Source organism: Ornithorhynchus anatinus, chromosome 4, assembly GCF_004115215.2.
Source record: "Ornithorhynchus anatinus isolate Pmale09 chromosome 4, mOrnAna1.pri.v4, whole genome shotgun sequence".
Classification (NCBI taxonomy): domain Eukaryota; kingdom Metazoa; phylum Chordata; class Mammalia; order Monotremata; family Ornithorhynchidae; genus Ornithorhynchus; species Ornithorhynchus anatinus.
The window spans coordinates 120971656-120996624 of NC_041731.1; the positions used below are offsets into that span (position 1 = coordinate 120971656).

Genomic DNA, 24969 nt, shown 5'->3' on the forward strand with positions numbered 1-24969 from the left:
AATTAGGTTGGACACAGTCCCTGTCCCACATGGGGCTCACAGTCTCAATCCCCATTTTACAGACAAGGAAACTGAGGCACATAGAAGTTAAATGATTTGCCCAAGGTCACACAACAGACAATACATGGAGGCAGGATTAGAACCCAGGTCCTCTGATTCCCAGGCCCATGCTCTTTCCACTAGACCACGCTGTTTCCCTTTCAATACCTCTCTGCCCCCCTCTGGCAAGTCTATTACACACATTGTAACTTCTGCTACAAATAATATCCATAAAGCAACAAAAGAATGGTTTGCTTATGAAACAAATGTATTAATGGGTAAAGAGATACTGTGAAGTAGAGCACTCACTATATAGGGAGTCAAGACTATTTCTGGAAACCAAATGGGATAAAATATTTTATGGTGTTTGTTAACCACTTACTCTGTGCACTTACTCTTCTAACCCTACTGAAAAGGGATGTCCTTTCTTATAGGGCTAGTATCAGGAATGTGATTTTATGAAAATATAAAAGTACTGCTTCAGAAGTTATACCATGTCATTCTAGTCTATTCAGCCAATTGTCTTATCACAGATTCTCTAACAAGTTACTCCTCTGAAACCCAAAGAGCATCCCAAAACAAGGGAAATGGAAACAGATGGTATCCAAGCAGATTTCATCTCAGAAAAGTTGCAGATTCCAGTAAAATGCCTTTTCCACTAAATTAGTTAAGATGCATCAAAAATGATCAGACCCTTTTTCTAATTTCCATTTCATAGTTTTCAGTTTCTATTAGAAGAATGTTAAAAACCTGGATCTACCATCCGTTTCAAAAGTCTGAAATAATAACACGGCTAGTCTCAAAGAAACAACTGTGCGTGTAGGTTAAAAGATGTAAGCTTTCACTGTTTCACGGGACCAACCTAGACTCTTCAAGTCCCTGATGGGCAACATGAAATCTAGGCTAATGGAAAGAGAGTATTAAAGCTTTTTAAAATTCCCTCTTCCTATAGAGTGCATTTCTGCAGAGGTTTGGTTCCAAATCCAAGGAGTCAAAGAACTGGGTCAAGTTGGAACAAACAACAAAAAAGCCGTACTGCACTCTCTAAAAAAAGTCAACTAGATTTGGGCTAGGCTTTGAAATTTCTTCCATGGAACTGGACTCTAATCATCTTGGGTTTCTGAGAACAAGAGTCTCAGTAGGTCATTAGTTCACAGGCATGAGACAGATAATCTGGGTTCTTATCCCAGCTCCATCGCTTGCCTGCTGAACTTTGTCAAGTCATTTGCGTTTTGGGCCTGTTTCCTTATCTGTAAAATGGGAATTAAGAAAGTGAGCCACTTAGACAGTGAGCCACACGTTGGACAGGAACTGTCTCATCTGATTATTTTATAATTACTCCAGCATTTAAATACCATGCTTGGCACATATTGAGTGCTCGTGCAAGTACAGAAGTATCAACTTCTCCCATCTTCCACTTCCTTCCCACACCTTCAGGAGTGAGGTCTGGACCCTCTTTCAGGCCCTGCAAGCCTCAACTCAATCCAGGTCAAGCTAAAGAGGTGTCCTATGACAAGGTTATACTAGAGGAAGGGCAATTCAATAGTTTCATAGCCGAGATCATTGTAGCCATGGAAATACATTAGCTTCCAGACTCTCTAATTACCTTCTACTGTGATATAAATAAATAAATAAATAAATTATAAATAAAGAGAAAGAGATGATGAGGGGGAGGACAGGTCTGGGGAAAAAAAATATGGCCTAAGCTGAAACCTGGGAAGTATTCACTATCTCACATGCGTAAACCTTGCTGGGATTTCGGCCTCTTTGAGCCCAGAGGAAACTCCTGCTAGGTATGCAATTTTTTTTTTCTTCACAACCAATCAATGGTATTTATTGAGCACTCTGTATGTGCACAGCACTGCACTAAGCACTTGGGAACGTACAATACAACAGAATTACCAAGCACATTCCCTGCCCATAATGAATTTACAGCACAGAGGGAGAGACAGACATCAATATAAATGAGTAATTTATAACCTATAATTTAGAGATATACTAAATTACACTGCCCAATGCAACAGGGACACAACCCCCAGTCGTTCTATAAGCTCCAAGTGGGCAGAAAACATATCTTCAACTTAACTGGACTATATTCTCCCAAGCATCTTGCACAGTGTTGGGCCCACAATAAGTGCTCAATACTGCTGATTGACTATTTTGGGGGAACTTCTATTCCCTCCAAGAAATAATAGTGTTTACTGAGCACCTACCGTGGGCAGGGTACTGTACTGCGTGCTTAGAAGAATACAGTAGTAATTTTAAAAAAATGGGAAGGTGTGGCACAGTGGGAAACACCAAGGCGTGGTGGATAAAGCACAGGTCTGGATGTCAAAATGATCTAGGTTCTAATACTGGCTCTGTCACACATCTGATGTGTGACTGTGGGCAAGTCACTTCACTTCTCTGGGTCTCAGTTACCTCATCTGTAAAATGGGGATAAAGAATGTGAGCCCCATGTAGTACAGGGACTGTGTCCAACCCGATCGACTTGTATTTACCCCAGTGCTTACAACAGTACTTGGCACATAGTAAGTGCTCAACAAGTACCAAAATTATTATTATTATTAAGTACATTTTTAGGCCCTCACTTGCTTGAGGAGAGCTAGACATGGAGTCTCCCAGGCTAGCCCTAGCCCAGCTCCTGCCACTCTCTTTCCTGCCCAATTAAAGACTCTCCAATTGAGGAAAGGGTCTGAAATGGGACAACAGGGCACTATAGTTGTTTTGTTTCATATTCTTCAAATAAGAAACAAAATAAAATAAAGAAGGGGAGACCCAAAAGTGGAAGAGGGGGATTCTCTTTTCAGTATCTACTTACACTAAATGTAACAAAATCGCCACAGGCTTTCAAAATACTATTAATGCAACTTTATGATTTTGAGGTGGCTATGGATATATTGCTTCTCACTTCTGTGGCAGTTTCAGTGTTGCTATGGAACATTGAACTTTATGGCCCACCCACTCATGGAAACAGGAATCTAATTTGAATGTGCCAAAAGTTTCATAGAATCAAGGTGGGGTCCAGTTAACAATGCTCCCTAACCTGTCTTGGTAGGAAGGTGACATTATATAAATTAGTTTTGCACAATTAGAAACCAGCACAATTAAACTAAAGAAGTTCATCCACTTCTCAAGTGGATTTCTTTAATAGTCCAACAAAAACCTCAACCTATTCCTTCTCCGGCCGTCCCTGATTTATGTTGAAAATTATCAGTTATACCCAAACAATCCCATTTCTTTTTTTAATGGTGTTCGTTGAGCACTTACTACATGCCAGGCACTGTTGTAAATGCTGAGGCAGATACAAGATAATCAGGTTGGATACAGTCCAGGGCCCAGATGGGGCTCACAGTCTTAATACCCAATTTACAGATGACATAACTGAGGCACAGAGAAGTGAAGTGACTTGCCCAAGGCCACAGAGCAGACAAGTGGAGGAGTCAGGATTAGAACACAGGTCCTTCTGACTCCTGGGCCCATGCTCTATCCACTAGACCACACTACTTCTCTGCTTCTCCAAATTTGGAACTGGATGTCTATTGAAGATATTACAGAATAACTATTATTCCTAGCTCCATGCCAATGTGAAGTCCATTGTTCATCACTTAAAATGAGGGGATGAAATCCCCCAATCCTGAAATAATAATGGTAGGTACATAAGAAGGGCATTTTTCCCTGGAAGACTGAAGAACCATTACAGTAGGTAATGGTTCTTCATGAGAAGCAGCATGGCTCAATGGAAAGAGCACGGGCTTTGGAGTCAGAGGTCATGGGTTCGAATCCCGGCTCGGCCACATGTCAGCTGTGTGACTTTGGGCAAGTCACTTAACTTCTCAGTGCCTCAGTTCCCTCATCTGTAAAATGGGGATTAAGACTGTGAGCCCCACGTGGGACAACCTGATTCCCCTATGTCTACCCCAGTGCTTAGAACAGTGCTTGGCACATAGTAAGCGCTTAACAAATACCAACATTACACTGAGAATTAGATACTATATTAAAAAACAAATACATGGAGCGATATGAAAGTAGATGGAAATTATTCTAACCACAAACATGGCATTAAAGTGAACAGAGTAACAGAAGTTCAAAGACAAAAAGCAAGATCTCTAATTTTCCTATTTTACCTGTAATTTGGGAGAAATGCCTAAATAATTTAGCATTTACAGAATATATACATTACAGTGTTTTACAGTTGTTTCCAATGTTTCTCCTTAGCAAATTGGTGTCACATAGATTAATATTAAGACCCTAGTCATATAGGTGAAAAAACTGAGTACCCAAAAATAATTTCCACACTTTCCACACTTCAACTGTCACATTACTAAAATCCACCCTTTCCTCTCCATCTAAACGGCTCCCAAATTAATACAAGCAATTATCCTATCCCACCTTGACTACTATATCAGCCTCCTGCCTTTCCCTACTCCAATCCATACTTCTCTCTACTGCCTGAATCATTTTTCTACAAAAACGTTCAAGTTCATGTTTTCCCATTCCTCAGGAACCTCCAGTGGTTGCCCATCCACCCCCACATCACATCAAAACTCCTTACCATTAGCTATAAAGCACTCAACTACCTTGCCCCCTCCTAGCTCAACTCGCTATTCTCCTACTTTAGCCCAGCCTATACACTTGACTCCTCTAATGCCAACCTACTCTCTGTACCTCAAACTCGTCTCCCTCGCCGCTGACCTCTCGCCCATGTCCTGACTCTGGCCTAGAAAGCTCTCCCTTTTCATGTCCGACAAAATTACTCTCCCCACTTTCAAAGGCTGATTGAAGGCACATCTCCTCCAAGAGGCCTTCCCTGATTAAGCCCTCAGTTCCTCTTTTCCCACTCCCTTCTGCATCACCCTGACTTGCTTCCTTTACTCACTACCCCCACCTCTGTATCAATCCATAATTAATGTCTGTCTCCCCCCTCGGGACTGTACATTCGCTGTGGGCAGGGAATGTGTCTGCTATATTGTTGTGTTGAACCCTCCTAAGGGTATAGTACAGTGGCCTGCACACATTAAGCACTCAATAAATATGTCTGACTGATTGAACTCTCAACTCATTTGATTGAGGTGATTGAACTCAATCAATCTCTGAGTTGACTGAACTCAGAGAAGCAGCATGGCTCAGTGGAAAGAGCACGGGCTGGGGATTCAAAGGTCATGGGTTCAAATCCCAGCTCTGCCGCTTGTCAGCTGTGTGACTTTGGGTAAGTCACAACTTCTTTGTGCCTCAGTTCCCTCATCTGTAAAATGGGGATTAAAACTGTGAGCCCCACGTGGGACAACCTGATCGCCTTGTATCCTCCCCAGCGCTTAGAGCAGCACTCGGCACATAGTAAGCACTTAACAAATGTCAGCATTATTATGAACTCCCTACTTGAATCTGGAGAAGAGCAATGCAAGAGTTGATCTTTGCAGAATCCTAGGGAATTTTCTCGATTGGTTTTTCAAGACATTAAAAAAAAATGTTTAATGGCAATCGTGATCTAGAGCACAGTCAATAACTCCTAGCACACCTGGCCAAAGGGGCTGCAATATCCAGATCTGACTTCAGCCCAATTCATTTTCTTCAGTATCTCTCCAGAGACCTATACCATTACCATCCTTTCCGGCCCTCCTGTACTTTATCTGGCCACGGTAATGCGGAATAGTTGCTCGGGGTTGGAGCTGGGGGTGAGGAATGGAAGGAAGGAGACAGGGGGACTGAGGATGTAATAATGGCCCAAATGGTTACATGGGACTCACAGAATCTCATCAGGGTGGTTAACTCTACTATTTTAAAAATCCCACATATTATTCAGTTGCCTGACAGGAATGAAAGTAAATGTGAAGTGAAGCTCTCATTATGGGCTTTGCCTATGCTAGAATAGCCAGGTTATATATAAGGACCGAAGGGTGGTATAGTAAGGTTAATAAAGACTTAAAATTATTTAGTCACAGGGGCCAGGGATCATCACCATCAGTGGTATTTGCTGAGAGCTTACTGGGTACAGAGCACTCGGGAGAGCTCGGGGGAGTTTAATACACCACAGTTGGCTGGTACGTTCCCTGCCAAAAGGAGCTTACACTCTATGGGGGAGAGACAGACGCGTGGCTCAGTGGAAAGAGCACGGGCTTTGGAGTCAGAGGTCATGGGTTCTAATCCCAGCTCGGTCACTTGTCAGCTGGGTGACTTTGGGCAAGTCACTTACCTTCTCTGTGCCTCAGTTACCTCATCTGTAAAATGGCAATTAAGACTGTGAGCCCCAAGTGGGACAACCTGATTCCCCTGTGTCTACCCCAGCGCTTAGAACAGTGCTCTGCACATAGTAAGCGCTTAACAAATACCAACATAATATAGATCAATAATATAAAATTAAAATGTACAGATATGAAGGTGAGTGCTGTCGGACAAGGTTGAGGCGAATATCAAATCCCCAAAGGTCACAGATACAGTGCAAAGACGACAGCAGAAGGAAAGGGCAGCTGGCGAGAAGAGGGCTTAATTGGGGAAGGCCTCTTGGAAGAGATCATGGCCCCTGGCCCATCCCACTTAATCCCTCTTTTACCCGACTCCCTCTCCCTTCTGTGTCATCTATGCCTTTGGATCTGTAAACTTTGGGCGTTTGAGATTTACCCCACCCTCTTCCCAGAGCACTTATGTACATATCTGTAAATTATATTAATGTCTGTCTCCCCACGCAGACTCTAAGTTTCTTGTGGGGCAGAAAACATGTCTATCAACTGCTGTATTGTACTCTCCTAAGCACACAGTACAGTGTTCTGCACATTCATTCATTCAATCGTATTTATTGAGTGTTTACTGTGTGCAGAGCACTGTACTAAGCACCTGGGAGAGTACAATAAACAATAAGCAGACACATTCCCCGCCCACAATGAGCTTACGGTCTAGATGGGGGGGGAGACAGACATCAATACAAATAAACAGAATTACAGATATGTACACGGCGGGGTGGGGTGGGGATCAGCAAAGAAGATAAATCAGGATGGCACAGAAGGGAGCGGGAGATGAGGAAAGGTGGGGCTTAGTCTGGGAAGACCTCGTGGAGGAGATGTCTTCAATAAGGCTTTGAAGGGCGGGGAGAGTAATTGCCTGTTAAATTTGAGGAGGGAAGGGGTTCCAGGCCAGAGGGAGGATGTAGGCTAGGGGTTAGTGGCGAGGCAGGCAAGATCAAGCCAGAGTGAGAAGGCTAAAAGGGGAGTGAAGTTTGCGAGCTGGGCTGTAGATGGAGAGCGGTGAGGTGAGGTAGGAGGGGGCAAGGCGGTGGAGGGCTTTAAAGCCAGTGATGAGGATGCACAAGTGGATGGGCAACCACTGGAGTTTTATTGAGGAATGAGGTAAAATATCCCGAACGCTTCTGCAGAAAAATGATCCAGTATGGACTGAAGTGGGGAGAGACAGAAGGCTGGGAGGTCAAGCCGGAGGCTGATGCAGTAATCCAGGCAGGATGAGTGATTGTATTAACGTGGTAGCAGTTTGGACGGAGAGGAAAGGGCAGATAGAGCGATGTTGTGAAGGTGGGACCTGTGGGATTTAGTGATGGATTGAATATGTGGGTTCAATGAGAAGAGTCGAGAATAACGCCAATGTTATCCGCTTCAGAGACAGGAAGGACAGTGGTGCCATCTATAGTGATGGGAAAGTCAGGGGGAGGAGGGGGTTTGGGTGGGAAGATAAGAAGCTCTGCTTTGGATACGGTAAGTTTGAGGTGACAGGAAACATCCAAGTAGAGACGTCTGGAAGGCAGGAGGAAATGGGAGAAGGGAGCGAGGGAGAGAGATCAGGCCTAGAGATGTAGATTTGAGTATCAACTGCAGAGAGGTGGTAGTTGAAGCCATAGGAGAGAATGAGTTCTCCTAGGGAGTGAGCGTAGATGGAGATCAGAAGTGGTCCCAGAACTGAACCTTGAGGGACCCTCACAGTTAGGGGGTGGGAGGCAGAGGAGGAGCCCATGAAGGAGACTGAGAAGGAACAGCCAGAGAGATGAGAAGAACCAGGAGAGGACGGAGTCAGTGAAGCCAAGGTTGGATAACATTTCCAGGAGAAAGGAGGTGGTCCACGGTGTCCAAGGCAGCTGAGAGGTCACAGAGAATTAGGATGGAGGAGAAGCCATTGGATTTGGCAAGGAGAGCATCGGTGGCCTTTGAGAGGGCGGCTTCTGTGGAGTGAAGGGGATGGAAGCCATATTGGAGGGGGTCAAGGAGAGAACTGGAGGAGAGGAATTTCAGACAGCAGTTGGAGACAACTTGCTCAAGGAGTTTGGAGAGAAATGGTAGGAGGGAGGTGTGGGATCAAGGAAGGGTGTTTTTAGGATAGGGGAGACACGGGCAAGTCTGAAAGGAGTGGGGAAGAAGTCGCTGGAGAGCGAACGGTTGAAGATGTACGCAGTAAATGCTCAGTAAATACCACTGATTCAGTGATCTGTCACCGGGGTACTTGGTCAACAAGTAAAACGAGAAAATACAGCTATAGGTTTGATATTTAGAGGGCCTGAGTGAAAGCAGGGGGATGTGTTAGATGGCCTCTTAAAGTCCTTTACATTGTCATAGTTCTGAACTATTTTCCTACAGTTACATAGTATATTCTCAGCACTACTCAGCCAGTCAACAGTATTTGAGCACTTATCTACAGAGCACTGCACTAAGTGCTTGGGGGAAGTACAGTACAAACACCTGACTGACACATTCCCTTCCCTCAGGGAGTTTACATTCTAGTGGGGGAGTAAGACATTAAAATAAGTAACAGACGGGGGAAGCAGCAGAGTATGAGGATATGTACCTCTTTGTCGTAGGGGGGAACAAAGTACTTAAGGGGCACATTCCCAAAATGTATAGGTGACCCAAAAGGAAGGGTGATTAGAATGGGGGAAATCAGAAGCTATTCAGGAGGTGGATTTGGGGAGAATCTATAGGAACTCAGCCCCCGAGTATCAAATCTTTAAGCTTCTTGTAGTCAGGGAAACTATCAATTCTGTCATACTGTAGCCTCCCATGCACTGAGTACAGGGCTCTGCACACAATAATGTTAATGTTAATGTTGGTATTTGTTAAGCGCTTACTATGTGCAGAGCACTGTTCTAAGCGCTGGGGTAGACACAGGGTCATCAGGTTGTCCCACGTGGGGCTCACAGTCTTAATCCCCATTTTACAGATGAGGGAACTGAGGCACAGAGAAGTGAAGTGACTTGCCTACGGTCACACAGCTGACAAGTGGCAGAGCTGGGATTCGAACTCATGACCTCTGACTCCAAAGCCCGGGCTCTTTCCACTGAGCCACGCTCAATAAATCCTGAGAGCTCACCTCCTCCAGGAGGCCTTCCCAGAGTGAGCCCCCCCTTTCCCTCTGCTCTTCTCCCCTCCCCCAGCACCGTGCTCATTTGTATATATTATTTATTATCCTATTTATTTTATTAATGAGGTATATATCTCCTTGATTCTATTTATCTTGATGATGTCTCATTTTTGTTTTGTTCTGTTTTGCTTTGCTGTCTGACTACCCGGTTTAGACTGTGAGCCTGTCATTGGGCGGGGATTGTCTCTGTTGCCTAATTGCACATTCCAAGCGTTTAGTACAGTGCTCTGCAAATAGTAAGTGCTCAATAAGTACTATTGAATGAATGAATGAAATACTACTGCTGATTATGATGAAGTCTGTCCCTGGGACACTGAATTCACCATGCTGCAGTTTTCTGAAACCAAATCTTATCCTGCGTGTTTCTCCAAGCTGCAGAGTTGCATTCTGAATAATTCGCCAAAAATATGCTCTCCAAGGTGTGTGTCAACATAATCAAATAAACTCTGAAGCAAGAACGAAGACTTTAAAGAAAGCCGCATTAACCACAGACAAGTAAGAAGTCTCTTTGCACAACGTTATAAAGCCTCCCCATCTGTTCTTATACAAAAGCCCATAGATGAACACTGGAACCGCTAAGTGCTCCAATCTAATCTACCTGCAAAGCTTATTTATCCATTTAACCTTCCATACTCAGGACTTTATTTTAATGCTTGCCTCCCCTTCTAGACCGTGAGCTCCTTGTGGCCTAGAAAAGTGCTACCAATTCTACTGTATGTTCTCTCCTCAACACGCAGTAAGGGCTCAATAAATATCATTGATTAGTTCTGCCAACAGCTATAGGGTTGGGTTTGTTTTTTAGTGGTATTTATTAAACACCTTCTATGTCCGAGGCACTTTACGAAACACTGGGGTAGATGCAAGCTAATCAGGTTGGAAACGGTCCATGTCCCACATGGAGCTCACAGTCTTCATCCCCATTTTACAAGCAAGCTAACTGCGACACAGAGAAGTTAAGTGGCTTGCTCAAGATCACGCAGCAGTCAAGCAGCCGAGCCAGGATTAGAACCCAGCTCCTTCCTGACTCCCAGGCCCATGCCGTAACCACTAGGCCAGCAGGGTTGCTTCTTCGTGGCGCAGTGGAAAGAGCACGGGCTTTGGAGTCAGGGCTCATGAGTTCGAATCCCAGCTCTGCCACTTGTCAGCTGTGTGACTGTGGGCAAGTCACTTAACTTCTCTGTGCCTCAGTTCCCTCATCTGTAAAATGGGGATTAAGACTGTGAGCCCCACGTGGGACAACCTGATTCCCCTCTGTCTACCCCAGCGCTTAGAACAGTGCTCTGCACATAGTAAGCGCTTAACAAATACCAACATTATTATTCTTTCTCGTCCTAAAGCTACCTGTGAATAATCTGTGTCCATTCTACTCCTTTAGGCTGCAGAGTGATATGTTCTTCTAGCACCAAAATATGCTCTTTGATTGATTGAGGGCAGGGACTCATATTCTCTTACTCAAATTTCCAAGGGCTCAGTACAGAGCTCTACCTACAGGAGATAGGCCCAACAGTTACTATTGACTGAAAAATGTAGTCAGGTCAATGATGATGATGGTGTTTGTTAAGCGATTACTATGTGCTAAGCACTTAAGCAGCCTGAGGCACCTTTGGCATAGATAAGAAGTTTTAATCTTTTCCTCCAACTCAAGGGGCTCTTGAAGTGACGGTGACTGGGAAGAGATCCAGTGTTTTAAACATACGCATCAAGGTTTTAAGCCACTGGATTGCTAGATGATTTTTTTTTAAAATGGTTTTCGTTAAGCGTTTACTATGTGTCAAGCACAGTTCTCAACACTGGGATAGGTACAAGTGAATTAAGTTGGACACAGTCCCTGTTCCGTGTGACTCACCCTCTTATGTAGGAGGGACTTCTAGAATGAGTTTGATACTAAATAATAATAATAATAATGTTGGTATTTGTTAAGCGCTTACTATGTGCAGAGCACTGTTCTAAGCGCTGGGGTAGATACAGAGTAATCAGGTTGTCCCACAGGAGGGGCACAGTCTTAACCCCCATTTTACAGATGAGGTCACCGAGGCACAGAGAAGTTAAGTGACTTGCCCACAGTCACACAGCTGACAAGTGGCAGAGCAGGGATTCGAACCCATGACCGCTGACTCCCAAGCCCGTGCTCTTTCCACTGAGTCACGCTGCTTCTCTATACTCTAGGTTCTAGTACTGCCAGTTACAAGTATTTTACTCTCCCAGGCACCAGACAGTGTTCAAAAGATACTAATGATTGATCGGTTTAGATGGGTTGCTGTTGCACCTGGGCACACCCTGGATGAAAAATCATCTAAACAATCGAAAAATTAATTTTAAGAAAAAAAGCCCAGCAATCCCAGTAAAGGCTACAATGTGTGCTGAGATCACAGGATATCAGCAAATCCGCCCAATAAATCTGTCCGGGAAAGGCCGAAGCAATGAAATATGGGAAAAGGCCAAATGCATGAGACATCTGGCAACCCTACTGGACTGAGATGATCTTTAAGCTTAATAAAACACTGTCAATGAAATCCTCTTATCACCCCCCACCCACCTGCCTTCCACCAAAACCTGTATTCTATCTTGAACCAAGTTTCTACTTCAACAAAGAAAACATCAGTGTTATTTTAATGAACAAATTAGTTTTTAGGTTAACATCATTAACCATCTGTTTCATCCCACACAAATTTCTCAAGTGCAGAAACAAAATTGCCTCGAGCAGGAAAATGGACTACATGACCTCTCCATTTTCCTCTGTGAGACACTATGGAAATGGTTTAAGATATTAAATATTCAAATGGTTTCAGTTAAATATTACGGGTCTTTCATTATTGCTTCTCCTACATACCCACTTCGATGCCATTAAAACAAATAGCTTAGCTTATATCTCTTTAAGTAAATGGCAAAGAATATTCAACTAGAATGTCTATTTCTTCAGAAACTTGTCGTCACATTTTATTGACAGTAAAGGGTTTTGAATGTGAGAGTTCATAAGTCAGAAAGAATAAAACCTGGGAGACATGGGAGAGCTTTAATATAATCATGAACACCCTACAGAGAAAGGCAAAAGCCAGTAGGTATTGGGAATTACCACAATATGGCCTAGGGCTCATCGTTGTGGAGCTCTATGGAAACAGAGAAGAGGCTTAAAAAACAAATGAAGCAACCTTATTAAAGAACTCTTTTACCACCACCTGCTTTGCAATATAATTAACATTTGGCGGACACACTACCAACTGAGTAAGTGTCAAAAACTTAAGATCACAGAATTCTACATGTAACTAACACTAGGCACTAAGATAACAGAAGGGATAAGCCTGAATAATAGATGACTTGGTTTCTAACGTCACCAATTCTTACTGGAGAAGAAGACAGCAAGAGGGCAATGAAAGAATTATTCTTTTTAAGCCTGGATTCTTTTTGACAAATTATTTGAGGTGATTCAGAACAACTGGTAGGGGTAACCAAAGACGATCAAAGGTCTTAGAAGGAATGACCTGTGAAAGAAGGCTAGAAATTCTGTTTAGCCTGGTGGAGAAATAATTGAAGAAATAAGGCAGGACAATACTAGGGACTCTTTCTTCAAACATCTAGCAGAGTGCTCAGAAAACACAGATGCTACACACATAATAGTAAATCAGGAACGAAAAGATAGTAAAAGAACGATAATGAAGGAAAGTTATACCAACCTACAAGAGAAATTTCTGAAAGATCATTTCCTAGCTTTCTACATCTTAAAATATTCTTCGAAGGGCCTTAAAAAAGTTAAATAATTTTGGCCTTGGAAGCACATGCGTTAGAATGAAAAATGTGATGAGTCACCCGAGAAATCTCTACCTAAAATCTTTAAACTATTGACCCTGACCACGGGTTTATCTATACCTGTCCTTTAGTTTAAAGCATTGCATCTGTTATCCTTTTGAAGTTGGGAGCTTTACAGAGCTGTGCAGATGTAGCCCCAATATAAATAGGACCTCTGTAATTATATTCTGAAGTTCTGCAATATAAACTTATATTTAATACTAAATCAATAGCATTCAGGAATGATATTTATCTATTTCCTTTATCGGTTGTATTGTATTGTTGGTATTTGTTAAGCGCTTACTATGTGCCGAGCACTGTTCTAAGCGCTGGGGTAGACATAGGGGAATCAGGTTGTCCCACCTGGGGCTCACAGTCTTAATCCCCATTTTACAGATGAGGTAACTGAGGCACAGAGAAGTTAAGTGACTTGCCCAAAGTCACACAGCTGACAAGTGGCCGAGCCGGGATTCGAACCCATGAACTCTGACTCCAAAGCCCGTGCTCTTTCCACTGAGCCACGCTGCTTCTCTTATGCTAGAATTCTGGGTCTCAAGTTTTTCATCCCCAGGATCCATACCTGTGGTTGCACAGGATTTCAGAGTGATTCAGGAGGTAATTTCTGAAATGGGTAATTTTTTTTTAAAGTAGTTATATCAAGCTATGGTTTATAATTACAGTATTGCATTTTTTTGGACTATGGGATAATTTTCCAAGGGAATTTTCTTTTTAAAATCAGGTAAAAATTAGGTTTTTAATTTTACCTTTCACTTTTACACAAAACACAGCTGCACAGGTAAATGTTCCTTAGTAATGACCACTGCTGTCCCAGCACTGACTAATGAAAATAAATGACTAAACGAATGAGCCTGTTTCTAGCTACCTAATGGCATACTGACTGACACTAGGGCAACCCTGCTTAATTTAAGGCATCGGGCTCCAGCACCAGTGCAAAAATCAGTGCTCAGATGCTGATTCATATTATAACCAAGACCTTTTATTGGAACAAGACAAACCATGGCAAGCCAAAATTGACCACAACCACCACTTCCCCAAGGAAACAAAACACTTTATCATAAAATTTCCACTTTCAGGTGAAAATCCCCCATAACCAAATATTTACGCTACATTTAAGTGACTTCCAGAGACCACATTCAAAATACATGGTAGATATCTCCCGATCACAAAAATATGCTACATCACCAAGTCGATGGAGGCAGAGTTTTGATCTTTAAGTGAGGTTCATTTTGGCAGTGCAACATGTTCAAAGATTAATTTGAAGGGTTTACTCAATCAACCAATGCTATCTATTAAGCACTGACTGTGGGCAGAGCATGGGACTGAGCACTTGGGAGGCTACAATGCAGTAACACGAATAATGATAATAATAATGGCATTGGTTAAGCATTTACTATGTGCCAGGTACAGTACTTGGTACTGGGGTGGATACAAGCAAATCAGATTGGACACAGCGCTTGTCCCATGTGGGGTTCACAGTCTCAATCCCCATTTTACAGATGAGGGCACTGAGGCCCAGAGAAGTGAAGGGACTTGGCCAAGGTCACCCAGCAGACAAGTGGCGGAGCTGTGATTAGAACTCATGACTTTCTGACTGCCAGGCCCGTGCTCTATCCACCACTCCATGCAGTAGAGTTGGTAGGCCCCATCCTGGCCCAAAAGGCGGCTGATTATTAAAATGATTCCAGAGCAGAGATTGGGGTAAATCCCAAACACCAACACCCTAGCTATAGCTAAAGGTGGGGTGAAGAGGGAGGTGTGATCACAGAAGGCTCATTAGGGGATAAGATAGGGCAGTGTGGGGGAGCAGCATGGCATACTGGATGGAGCATGGGCCTGGGAGTCAGAAGGTCATGGGTTCTAAACCCAGCTCTGCCGCCTGTCTGTTGTGTGACCTTGGGCAAATCACTAAACTTCTCTGTGCCTCAGTTACCTCATTTGTAAAATGGGGATCAAGACGGTGAGCCTCGTGTGGGACAGGGACTGTGTCCAACCCGATTTGTTTGTATCCATCTCACTGTTTAATACGGTGCCTGGCACATAATAAGTGCTTAACAGATACTATTCATTCATTCAATCATACTTATTGAGCACTGACTGTGTGCTAAGTACTTGGAATGTACCACAATAATAATAATTACTATTATTATGATTATGAGTAACATGGGTAAAGGAAGGAGGGCTGCCCAGGCAGAGGACATTGGCAGAATTTCTCCATTTTGAGAAACATTGGAAATGATGGGAAAACTGTTTTCTCAAGGAAGAACTAGTACCTCGCTGTGGGCAGGGAATATTATACTCTCACAAACTTAGTATAGTGCTCTGCACCCAGTAAGTGCCAAGATTGAGTCGATGATAACTGTGCATTCATCATGAAATACTTAATGCAGAGTACATTTAGATCAGTGCTTCTTTTTTTTTCTTCCCCATCTTTTAAGCGGGGTATCTCGGGTTCAATACCTTCTAGCTCTTCCTTTAATTCTCGCCATTCCCCAAATCAAGCATCCTTCATCTGCAGTTCTACAGCAATACCATCTAGAGCCTGGAAGTTGGGCAGCTAAAGCATTTTTCCCTAAATCTTCAGCCACTATGAAAAATTGGGATGAGTACCAGCAGGCTCTCGCCTATGAACCTGGGAGTCAGAAGGTCATGGGTTCCAGTCCTGGCCCCGCCACCTGTCTGGTGTGTAACCATGAGCGAGTTACTTCACTTCGAATCCCAGCTCTGCCACTTGTCGGCTGTGTGACTGTGGGCAAGTCACTTAACTTCTCTGTGCCTCAGTTCCCTCATCTGTAAAATGGGGATGAAAACTGTGAGCCCCACGTGGGACAACCTGATTCCCCTGTGTCTACCCCAGCGCTTAGAACAGTGCTTGGCACATAGTAAGCGCTTAACAAATACCAACATTATTATTATTATTATTATTATTATCACTTCCCCGTGCCTTTGTTACCTCATCTGTATAATGGGGATTGAAACTGTGAGCCCCATGCGGGACTCCATTTGCTTGTATCTGCCCCAGCATTTACTACAGTGCCTGGTGCCTACTAAGTGCTTAATACCATTATTATGATGATGATGGTGATGATGATTGTGATGATGATGGTCAGCCACACAAAACTGGAAATATAGTTATCCACTTATGAAAGGAGGTGTCCTATTAATTTTTTTTTTTTAATTCTACCTGCCTCCTAGAGATAATAAAATCACCGGGACCTAAGAATAGTGCATTCTCTCCCCTATTGGCAGTATATAGTCTTCATGTTAAAATCCTAAATATCAAAAATGGAGCAAGTGTCAATTCATAAAAATTTAAAAAAAACCTCAAGTAGACACTGGTTCTATAACTGAATCTGTCCTGAATAAGCAATACTATTCAATTTCATCATCTACTTTAAAATGTGAATTACTGAATTTCTTTCTTTCTGGCCACCCCCTAATTATTTTCTTTTGAATTAAACTAGAATCTTAACTGAACAGCATGGGAATGACGACAAGATGCTGAAAGCTTTTAAAGACAACACACACGGCTCCCCTGTAATGTGGGGTTTGCATTCTTGGAGAACCATATGTTATAGAACACTCAGGATTTAGTACACGTGTCTCAGGATTTAATACACGTGTCTCCAAGGATGCCACATGTTTGCATACGATCATTTCTTCTGACATGGTATCACATTCTACCCAGAGAAACAGGAATTGCTGGAAGGACGTTTCCCAGCTACTTAACAGCGCTTGGTTCAAAATACGCAGAGAAAATTCAAGGTCTGGAACACTAACCTAGCTGCGAAACACTGAGTTTTTTAAATGACGGGTCTCGATCTCCAGGAGAGCAGATACTTTTAAACAAAGAATCTCTCAAGATGAAAACATTTAGGCTTTGGATGTTTCCTACCGGCCGAAATGTAATACTGGTCAAAATTCTGATTTGTGGCCTATGAGAGTTCATTTTAAAACTAATGTTGTTGAATTTTCTTAGACCGCGAGCCCTTCTGTGGGACAGGGACCTGTGTCCAACCTGATGAACTTGGATCTAGACCAGGGCTTAGAACAGCACTTGAAATAAAATACCACTATTAATTTACTCTTTTTTTAATCTTAAATATATTTCAGAGGATATTAAAAGAGATAAAACCAAACCCGGAAAAGTTCTGCCTACAATTCCTCTGCTTTTGATATTAAAGTAATCTAATGACACCGGTCTCAGCCTTTCATGTGTAGCTGATTAAAGCTAAGACATATGTGGAAAATAATTTACATTTCTGGACAAAGTGAGAGGCTGCACACAGACCCAGAGTAGAAGTCTGAAAACGCCCTTCTTACCTACTTGTTTTTTCAGTCTGCTTACAAAAAAACCCACTCATCTAAATCAAGTCACAACGCTAAAATTAGGTTAATAATGCTCTTAATTTTAAGCTTCTGAAAACAAATACGCATATAGGGAGTTGCCTGTCATTCAAAGTATTATTCCAGTTATTCAGAAGTAAAAAATACCCAACAATGATATCTGTAAACCATATACCTAAGTAAGCACTTCTATTGAGCATGCATCATAACCATGAAGCAGCATGGCACAGTGGAAAGAGCACGGGCCTAGGAGTCAGAAAGTCATGCGTTCTAATCCCTGCCTTGCCACTTGTCCGCTGCGTGACCTTGGCCAAGTCACTTCACTTCTCTGGGCCTCAGTTATCTCACCTGTAAAATGGGGATTGAGACGGGGAGCCCCAGGAGGGATAAGGGACTGGGTCCAACCGGATTTGCTTGTATCCACCCCAGAGCTTAGTACAGCACATGGTAAACGTTTAAAGAATACCATTATTATTATTAGGATTCTCCCAATAGCTTGGAGGTTATTAAGATCAATTGAAAAGATGACATGAAGACAGGAGTAGTATCCTGGAAAGACTCTTTTTACCTCTGCCTCCGCCCCAAGCCTATGTTCTTGCAATTACACAATTTATTTCCCAGGACTCTTTTCTGCTTCTCGAGAGCTACTAAAAGAGAGTAATAGATTTATCTGAAAAGCTACAAGACGGTAGTATACTTTAGTCCAGCAACTGTAACTTGGGGTAAGAACCACCACTCGGAATATTTCAACCTTTTATGGCAAGAAGCATACCCAGCACAAAGTTAAGTGTAGCTAATGTCACCAGGGTCCAACCCAAACTCCAGCCCCGGGGGGAGGAACATTACTGGTTTGAAGATTTGCTCCAGGCTCACATTAACCATTTTTTCACCATGAAAATAAGGACCCTTTTAGTATTGATAAAGGCAAAGAATTTAACTAATTGAGCATTAAAAAAAAATTCCTAAGGCTGTTGGCACGTGCCTAGGACAACTTAAATTAGAGAATGAGCATTAAAGACTCAGAAGACAGTAATGACCTATGCAACTGTGGCATTTCACTGACCTTTCCACCCTGTGACACTTTCCCATCCGCAGCCCCCCAAATTCCTCTCTTTTTCTAATGGCTCCCTCCTCCTTGCCCTTTGGCTGGCACCTGGCAGTCGGTCTACTGACTACTGGGGTGGCAACCGGGCTACACGGTCGGTCCGGGAGGCTCTGTAGCCCGGGGAAAGGTGAACTCTGCCTCTCAAGCCTATTTTGCTGCATAGAGACTAGGCCCAATCCAGTTCCCCAGCACCTGGTAGGCGGGGGGGGGGGTGGAGAAGGATGATATTTTTATCTTAAAGAGGCAGGAAAACGGGGCCAGCTAGGCAGCGGGGGTTAAAGGTCATTTCCAACCACTAGCCCTTCGGCCAGGAGCAGGGAAGTGGGGCACCCAGCAGGTAGGTGATAGTACTGTTCTTTTCATGTGCTAAAACCAGCCTTTTGTTCTTATGATTGATAGAGATGCTTAAAATCTACTGTCAAATCCCTTTATTGCATATGGAAAAAAACCACACTGAATCATGAGGTGATATCATCAGGCAGAGACATTCTACGGCAAATGACAGGGTTCATGACAATGTATTGACTGAATAATTCTGCAAAATACTAGTGAAACGTTGAGCGGGTAAGCAGATGGGTTTGCCTGAATAAAACCACGATACGCTTATTTTGAATGCATCTAAATCCCAATCCATCTAAAAACAAGGGCATTTAGTGTTAAGCAACAAATTCAGGTGTTGATTACCCCGTTGTTTTAGCCGTACCTCCCCCGGCCCCACCCCCCCTTGTATAAACGCATAATTCAATACCAAAGTTGGTTAAATAAAACGATAACTAGAGTTGAATACAGTCTAAAATACATCGACATAAAACGTTTTAACAAAATCTGAAAACGAACTAAACAGAAACCATTTCTACCAGGTGTTCCTGAAAACACACACAGTCTTTCGAAACATCTTTTTGAGCAATTTCTCAGAGTCAGAACAGAAGTAATCAATTGTGATAATCCTAGTCATTTGAAAAGAAATACTAACTCCTAGCCAAAGTCCTGAAAAATATTCGCTGTGCAGCCTACCTGGTCTATTCTGGATGTTCCGGCTGCAGTGCACCAACTATCTTGGAGTGAATCTGAGCCCCAAGCTGGCAACTGCAAACTAGATCTCACCTTCAATAGCATAGAAGTTTTCATCAGAAATGAGCAGTTCTCTTCTCTTCCCCACACCCACCCTCCAAAAATACACAGTCACCGAAATCCCTTTCCCTGTAGCAGTCTCTTAGCCGCCCCAAATCAGTGCAACGGGATTGCAGAAGAAAAATCATCTTCTGCATTGGCTACTGAGCCTACAGTTCTAGCAGGTGATGGGCTCCGAAATGGCAAGTGGTCCATTAACACCACTGAACTGTTAAGCCACGGTGAGTTTATGCGCTTTGATAAGCCAGCGGCAAGTCCACTCTGACACAGAGTGACTCGGAAGAAAGGCCAGGGGCCCCCAGCCCACATTCCGGGCACTGTCAGGGCTGCTGTAGGAAGAGGAGCCGATCGACATCCTTGCTGCTTACAGCCAAGGGGAGCCGCAGTTGTGCCCTAGACGGCACTGCTGAATTGCCCTTAAAGGGAGTTCTAGTGGCTTCGTTACAGATTAGCAAGCAGGGTTACGGCTATGCTTTCTTTCTGAGTTTCCAATTCAAAGCACTGATATACACATTTTAAAAAAAAAAAAAAACAGATACAGAATAGAACTGGAACTCATAATGCCACACACGAAACTCATTCTTCACTTTTCACTTAGGGTGATTCGTTTAAGTTCTGAGTTTCCTTCCTTAAAATTCAGATACATAGAGTTCTAGCACCCATTAACTATGCAACGGCTGAAGTAAACCGTCTGCTTAGCTCGGTCTTGAGTTTTAAAAGGCATCACCACCACCACCCTGGCTACCTCCAAACATTAGCATAAGAAATAATCTCCATTTACATACCATTCTTACCTGTAAGGGTAAGAGAGTATTACTGTTGTTGTCCGTTCTGAAGACATTATCTTCAATCCAGGATTTGGGTGTCAGTGATGGTGTAGAGCGGGTAAATTTCGGTGGGGCTATGACATTACCAGAAAACGGTTTCTTCAGAGGAGAAATCTGGTTCATAGTTCCTGGAATCCCCATGTTTCCAGTTCTACGATGGTCTCTGCCATGCATTCCTCCCCACGACATGCTGCCCGTGCTCCAGCCACTACTCTGATGGTTGCTCCAAGGGGACTGCTTCAGAAGAGGCTGGAGAAACATATCCAATCATATTACTTGGGAAACCCTTGAAAGATTTTTAAGTTCAAATTCAGATTTACACAAAGCGGCACACAGCTACTAAGACAAATCTAACAGGCCGCAGAAAGACAGATGGGGGCATTCCGCTGAGGGTGCTCAATAATACGTTTCCAATAGGCCCATGGTATTTAAACAAGAAAAAAAAAATTGTTCACGTAACGTTATGTAAGAATTTAGAATTATCTTGCCGACATTCACTAGAATAAATCAAGCCCATGTTGCACGATTACTGCTAAGAGAGGTTTTCCACGGACTGTTTTGTAAGGCTACTTCCCCCCCCCCCCCCTTCAGGAAAGAAACTGTACAATAAGAGATAGAAATATAACCCCCCAAAAAGGAATTCCGGACTGTAAATCATAAAAATATACTCAAAACACATACGACCTAATAACAAGGATTAACTTCCTACATACGGAACCAAGTACGTCGATCCCACGCTTTAAAAAAGCAAGTATTGCAGCTACAGAAAGGGCTCATGGTACATTTCTTACTGAAACCTTTCGATTGAGGGAGTTGGAAGGAGAGTAGGACAGTCTGGTTTGAAAAGGATATAACAGACCTAGACTATTACTGTTACCAAGAAAAAAACAAAACAAAAACAAACCACCACCCTCCTTTAAAATAAAAAAAGTTTCTCTCTCAACCGGTAACTTGAAAGAAATCCAAGACTTTTTTTATGGATCCTGAGCAGTTGCCCGTACGACCTACAGGTGGATCCACTGAGATGAACCAGGTTCAATGACACTGGGAAGAAATCAGTACCTCCGAAAAATGAGCAAGTCATAATTAAACTCACTCGGGTTCCAAAAACCTAGAAAATACATGTCTATGCTAGCAATGGCAGGTCTTGGAAGAACTCGATCTCCTCCAAAAGTTATAATAAGAACAATGAATATTCACCCTGAAACGCCACGGCTATCCCTGTAGACGGGCCTGACCAAGCAGTATTAAATTCAAAACCATAATTAAGCTTTGAGAACTGGAGTGATCACTTTGGAATACTGAGAGGAATATTGGGCATTTTTAGAATGCGAAGAAGCTGTTCCGATAGACTCTATTATAAAACGGTAAAGCAAAAACTTTGTTTTTTTAGAGTCGACATCTCGCACCGCTTCATCGGTGGCTAATCCCCGGTGGGAATAATTTTGATATTTTTTCAGGTCTTAAATGTGGCATAAGCCAACGCGGCACCGCCTGCTCCTCCCCGGACCGCAGTACGCGACACTTTTATTCGGTGAATTTTCGCATGAGTGGAAGGGCCCTGTTCTTTTAAAGGTCTTATTTAAAAAAAGGAAATCGTCTTAACACAACAAAGCACCCCCAAAAGGGAAACATTTAGAGGTCATAGTGACCGCGCAACAAATGGTTCCTGGCAAGGGTCCATCTTAAAAGCTGAAGAAACTGAGGCAAGGAGCTATTCGGCGCCTCGTTCAAGGTCATCCGAGTCAAAGGTGTATGAAAGAGCTTCGAAAAGCCCCGCTGAAACTCACTGGCCGCGACCAATACCTACGAATAGTTCTTACACTTTTAATTCATTTAGTCCAACAATAAACGACCATCTTGGGCTTTAATACGCCAAAGTTAATGTGTCTCCGTTCCGGCCCCCACATAGGGCCCGAACCAGAAGAGGGAAAACCCAGTCAATAAACGAACCTCTACTCCAAGTGCGAAAAATAAAAATAAAATACGGGCGGGGTGAAGGGGGGGGGGGGGGGCATCATCGCTATTCCCATCCGCGGGAGGTACCTTCAAGGAAAAGGGAGTCACCGGCACGGGAGGGCCCCTCCGTATTTCATTTTTAATTCGTGAGGACTCCTCCGTATTTCATGTTTAGTTGGTGTTCGGGCAAAACGTCTGGAAACCCAACGCGCCGCCGTGGGCCGGCCCCACCTAAGGGCCAGTTCGTCGGACCGGACAGGACCGGACCGCCCGGAGCCCAGCTCGGCCCCACGTTCCTTCATTTCCAAATGTCCCTTCGGGTCGGCTTCCCGAAAGGGATACGTATGTGCGGGCATCTCCTCCGCATGCGACCCGACCAACCTTTCCTCCTCCTCCTCCGGAGGGGGGCTAATCTGCTGCCTCCGGCTCGGGTCCGGGTCAAAAATCGCTGTCCCCAAAGCAGCTGGGGGGTAAAGAGCGCCGGGCCCCGGTCATAATACTGGGGGACAGGGGGGAGGTGCAGGTCCTCGCCCGGTCCCCGAGTGTCCGTGCCCCCCTCCTCCTCGCCCGGTCCCCGAGTGTCCGTGCCCCCCTCCCAACCGTCCAACGGGAGCCCGGCCGGGCGGCCTCGGCCGGGCGGCCTCAGCCGGTGGCGCAGGGCTGGGCACCACCCCGTCCCTCCATTCCCGGCCGCGCCCCGGCCTGCTTGAGCGGACAGACCCGGGGCGAAGAAAGGGACGGGGACCCCCGGGACCCCCGGACTTGGGGGAGCCGCGAGGCTGACTGACAGTGCAGATATGGCACACCCCAGGGAGGTCAAAGGAAGAGAGGAAGAGGCAGCGGGGGGCGAGTGGAGACTCCCCCACCTCTCCCCGGCCCCTGCCAGTCCTGATGTCCCCGCTCTGCCCAGGAAGGGTCCCTCATCCCGCATCGCCCCCGCGCCCCGTCCTCCCTCACCCCCGGCTGGCACCACGGGGGACCTCAAACCGTCACCTTCGGCTCGGCCTTCTTTTCTTTTTTGGGGGGGGGGGAAGGGTGGTCAACACTTTGGGCAATCCGGGGTGAACCGTTGGGCCTGCGGGCCGGCCCCGTGAGGCGGTCCCTCCTTGGCGGTGGCCGGGGCCCCGTCCCGCAGCCGGGGAGGCGGGGGTGAGCGGGTGGGGCCGGGGGTCGCCCGGGGGGGGGGGAGGGGGGGGTGAGAGCTTTACCTGGTGGTGGTTGTAGGAGTTCCTCTGCTGCAGGAAGGCTGCGGCGGCCGCCTGGTGCTGCTGGAGCTGGGGGCTGACGGGGGACCTCCGGCTCTGCTGCTGCGGCGGCTGCGGCGGCGGCGGCGGCGGCGGCGGCTGCTGCGCTAAGGTCATGGGCGGCGGGGGCGGGGGCGCGGGGGAGAAGGGGCTGCCGAAGCCCCCCGCCCCGCCGGCCCCCCCGGCCCCGCCGCCGCCCCCGCCGCTCATCCCCGCGCAGGGGTTGTGCGGCGACACGGGCGAGAAGGTCTGGAAGAAAGCCGGGTTGATGGAGGACGGGAGGCCGGGGTAGAAGCCGTTGTCGGGGTCCGGGCTGGGCTGCGCCGGGGCCGGGGGCTGCGGCGGCGGCGGCGGCGGCGGCGGCGGCGGCGGAGGCTGCGGGGCCGAAGGCGGTGGCGGCGGCTGCGGGGCCGCGGGCGGCGGCTGCGGGGGCTGCGGGGGCAGGGCGGCGCCGGCGGAGCCCGCGGGCGGCGGCGACGAGGGCTGCACCGACCAGGGGGTGCCGAAGCCCGGCAGCGGCGGGGGCGAGGCCGAGCCGCCCGCCCCCCCCGCGCCGCCTCCTCCCGCGGGCCCTCCGGGCGCCGCCCCGCCGGGCTGGAGGGGCAGGTCGGGCCCCTGCAGGCCGCCGAAGCCCCCGCCGCCCGCGCCCGGCAGGAGCCCGCCGGGGCTGCCCAGCAGAGGGTGGTTGGGGGACTCCATCGACGGGCGCGGCCGCGGGCCCGGCCACGGATTCACAGGCGACGTGGAGGCAGCCGCCCCCGCATCGGGGGGCTCCGCGGGGGCGACCCCCGCACCTCCTGCCAACGCCGCCGCCGCCGGGAGCCGGGGGGGACCGGCCGGGTCCCCGTCGTGCGGGGCCGGGGGCTGCGGGACGGCGGCCGAGGGGCCCGGAGGCTGCGGAGGCTGCGGAGGCGGGTTCTGTTTCTTCAGCCGGTCCTGCCGGACCTGGACGAGCTGCTGGGACTGAGGAGGAGGAGGAGGAGGAGGAGGAGGAGGAGGAAGAGGAGGAGGAGGCGGCGCCGGCTGCTGCTGCGAGGACTGGTCGGGGGGGTTGAGCTGCTGCTGCTGCTGCTGCTGCTGCTGATGGTGATGATGCGGCTGCTGATGCTGCTGCTGCTGCTGCTGCCTCAAGTCCTGAGGGGGGGCAGGGCGGGGGGCGTTG

The 24969-nt window shown here is 46.0% G+C and overlaps 1 protein-coding gene across 2 annotated transcripts in view; it reads right to left on the minus strand.

The window, feature by feature from the left end:
* Positions 1-24596, minus strand: part of CPEB2 (cytoplasmic polyadenylation element binding protein 2) — a 79978-nt gene extending 55382 nt beyond the window's left edge. Inside the window, exons 1-3 of one of the 2 annotated variants that reach the window (XM_039911934.1) lie at positions 23772-24596; positions 20572-20853; positions 19661-19750 (exon numbers count right to left, since the gene is read on the minus strand). In XM_039911934.1, the coding sequence (XP_039767868.1) occupies positions 19661-19750; positions 20572-20853; positions 23772-24506 (1107 nt within the window). In that variant the 5' untranslated portion in view covers positions 24507-24596. Of the gene's footprint in view, positions 1-19660; positions 19751-20562; positions 20854-22944; positions 23045-23771 lie in introns of those variants that run through there. The other variant, XM_029062056.2, reaches the window with a different exon arrangement.
* Positions 24597-24969: the final 373 nt, after the last annotated feature.